This window comes from Daktulosphaira vitifoliae, unplaced genomic scaffold (genome assembly GCF_025091365.1).
Source record: "Daktulosphaira vitifoliae isolate Bord-2020 unplaced genomic scaffold, ASM2509136v1 Scaffold_1356, whole genome shotgun sequence".
NCBI lineage: Eukaryota > Metazoa > Arthropoda > Insecta > Hemiptera > Phylloxeridae > Daktulosphaira > Daktulosphaira vitifoliae.
Window position 1 is genome coordinate 1 of NW_026100916.1, and position 2,163 is coordinate 2,163.

At 27.4% G+C, this 2,163-nt stretch overlaps 1 protein-coding gene across 1 annotated transcript; it reads right to left on the reverse strand.

Moving 5' to 3' along the window:
- Window positions 1-6: 6 nt before the first annotated feature.
- LOC126909804 (collagen alpha-2(IV) chain-like) lies at window positions 7-1,817 on the reverse strand. Its single transcript, XM_050692223.1, has 6 exons — window positions 1,707-1,817; window positions 1,234-1,322; window positions 946-1,147; window positions 690-861; window positions 495-609; window positions 7-420 (listed from the first exon to the last, which is right to left on the reverse strand). The coding sequence occupies exons 2-6, from the start codon at window positions 1,246-1,248 to the stop codon at window positions 163-165; spliced, it is 762 nt and encodes a 253-aa protein (XP_050548180.1). The 5' UTR covers window positions 1,249-1,322; window positions 1,707-1,817; the 3' UTR covers window positions 7-162.
- Window positions 1,818-2,163: the final 346 nt, after the last annotated feature.

Consider the following 2,163-nt stretch of genomic DNA (forward strand, 5'->3'; position numbering starts at 1 on the left):
ATATATATTATTTAAGAACACAAATGCCTGTTAATAATACGAAACTAATGCAGGCGACTTTAACCTATGTCGAATAATGTATTAATTATAATATTAATAAAAGTAAAATAAAATTTATACATAGAAAAAATTGTATATGACTACATTTAACATTTTGAAGCTTTAAGTTCGTCGAATACAAACTTGGCATCTACTTATGCGACTACGAGTCATATCTTTCTTTAAAGTTTGTCTTTGTGGACTAGTGAATTGTTCTTCTGGATCGATAGTTGCCAACCAAAAACTCAATTTATTAGCAAAATAATGGCATGTACCACGTGCTCCATTACATTCAATAAATGGTGTTGCTCTAAAGTCTTCTAGACAAGAACCTGGACTTGCTAGAGATTGTCCTCCTCCTTCTGCACCAGCAGCGGTATGCTACAAATTTTCAACGAAATAAAATATTTAATTTAGGATAAAATAGGCAAATTAATAGATATAAAATTACTAACCATGACAAAACTGTATCCTATCCATAGTCCTTCCCAACCATTGGGACAATCAGGAACGGTCAATGCTTGACTGTGCACCGCAATGACGTTAGCAGGTGCTTCGCAAACAACACATCTACAATGAGTAATTAAATTAATAAAGTATTTTAACAAATATGTTATTCGTCAATTTAGTTTTAAATTATATTATCTTACCTTGAAATATATTTTTGAATTTCAACTTCTTCAACCGGCATCATTGGTAATGGTGCATTGGTACTTAACCAATAAGATTTGTCATTTCTACTAGCATAATTGCAAACATTATTGAAATCACAGAATAGGAAAGGCATTGTAGAAAATTTACGTATGCAAGAACCAGCAAAACCTATAACAAAAAAATAAATAAATTAGTGCCTTAATTTTTTTATTCATAAATAATTAAAAGTAACTATTATTATGATTTATTTACCTAAATCTTGATTATGTGCTTTTTCGTTTCCTTCAATGTACAACAAACTGAAACCATCCCATAGTTTTACATGGTTTGCCTCACATTCTGGTATTGCTGAGCTTTGACTGTGTTTCACCAATAGAATTCCAGTTGAATAATCTGGTTGGAATTCACAGGGTTTGCCAGGAATACCATCTTTACCGGGCAATCCAGGTTGTCCCTAAAAATTGGTCATTAATTTTAAACATTTAAAATATAGATTACTTATTATTTATTTGATATAGTTTTTTCTGTTGTATGATTTACTTGTAAGCCAGGCATTCCTTCTAATCCCGGTTCACCTTTATCACCACCTGGTCCTGGTGGTCCAATAGGACCCTCCAAACCAGGAAAACCTAATTTAAAATAATAACACTTTAAATATATTAATTTATGTGTTATAAGTGAGAATAACTAATATTTCATTAGTAAATTTAAGACAGAACATATGTATAAAATAATTTTATTGTCTTTTATTAACCTTAGAATTATCTTGAATTTAGAGTTATTTTATAAGGTAAAATTTAAGAATATGATTAAAGAAAAATAACATTTAAAAAAAAAATTAACGAAATTTTTTATTTTAATAATCAAAGATTTCTCTAGATACTTTTGAATAAAAATATTTGTAATATTCTTTGGTTAAGTATATTTATACAGTATTTATTTAAAAATATTTTTCAAAGTTTTTACTTAATATTTAATAATGAAAATTTCGAAAACTACATATTTTGATTTACCTTTTTCTCCCTTAAATCCACGAGGTCCTAATAATCCATCTCGTCCTCGGTCTCCTTTTTCTCCTGGCCACCCTGGAGGTCCTAAAAATATTTAATTAAATATATAGCATTTTGCTTATTATAATTAGATTTTTTTTATAAGTTATAATACAACCTAACCATATAAAAGTGCACAAGTTGTGCCTATAGTATATATTATAAAATAATTATTATAAATGGGTTAAATTTTTCAACTAAAAAATTTGAAAGAACAGCTAATTTGAATAAACTACAATCTTTGAATCTTTATGCTTTTGATATTGTGATAAATACTACATAAAAATGATACATTATTGTAGCATGATATAAAAAGTAATTCTATATGTCTTTGAAATCAATAGTAGCCATTAATGTTAATTGTCTTGAATTTTGGTTTTTAGTGTAAAATTTTTAATGAGAAAATAAGTTGAAATATATA

Excerpts from the sequence above, each read along its gene's own strand:
- LOC126909804 (XM_050692223.1), bottom strand. Across the intron at positions 610-689 it reads ATTCAAAAATATATTTCAAG|ATGTGTTGTTTGCGAAGCAC; the intron begins GTAAGATAATAT and ends TACTCATTGTAG. Across the intron at positions 421-494 it reads TAGGATACAGTTTTGTCATG|CATACCGCTGCTGGTGCAGA; the intron begins GTTAGTAATTTT and ends GAAAATTTGTAG.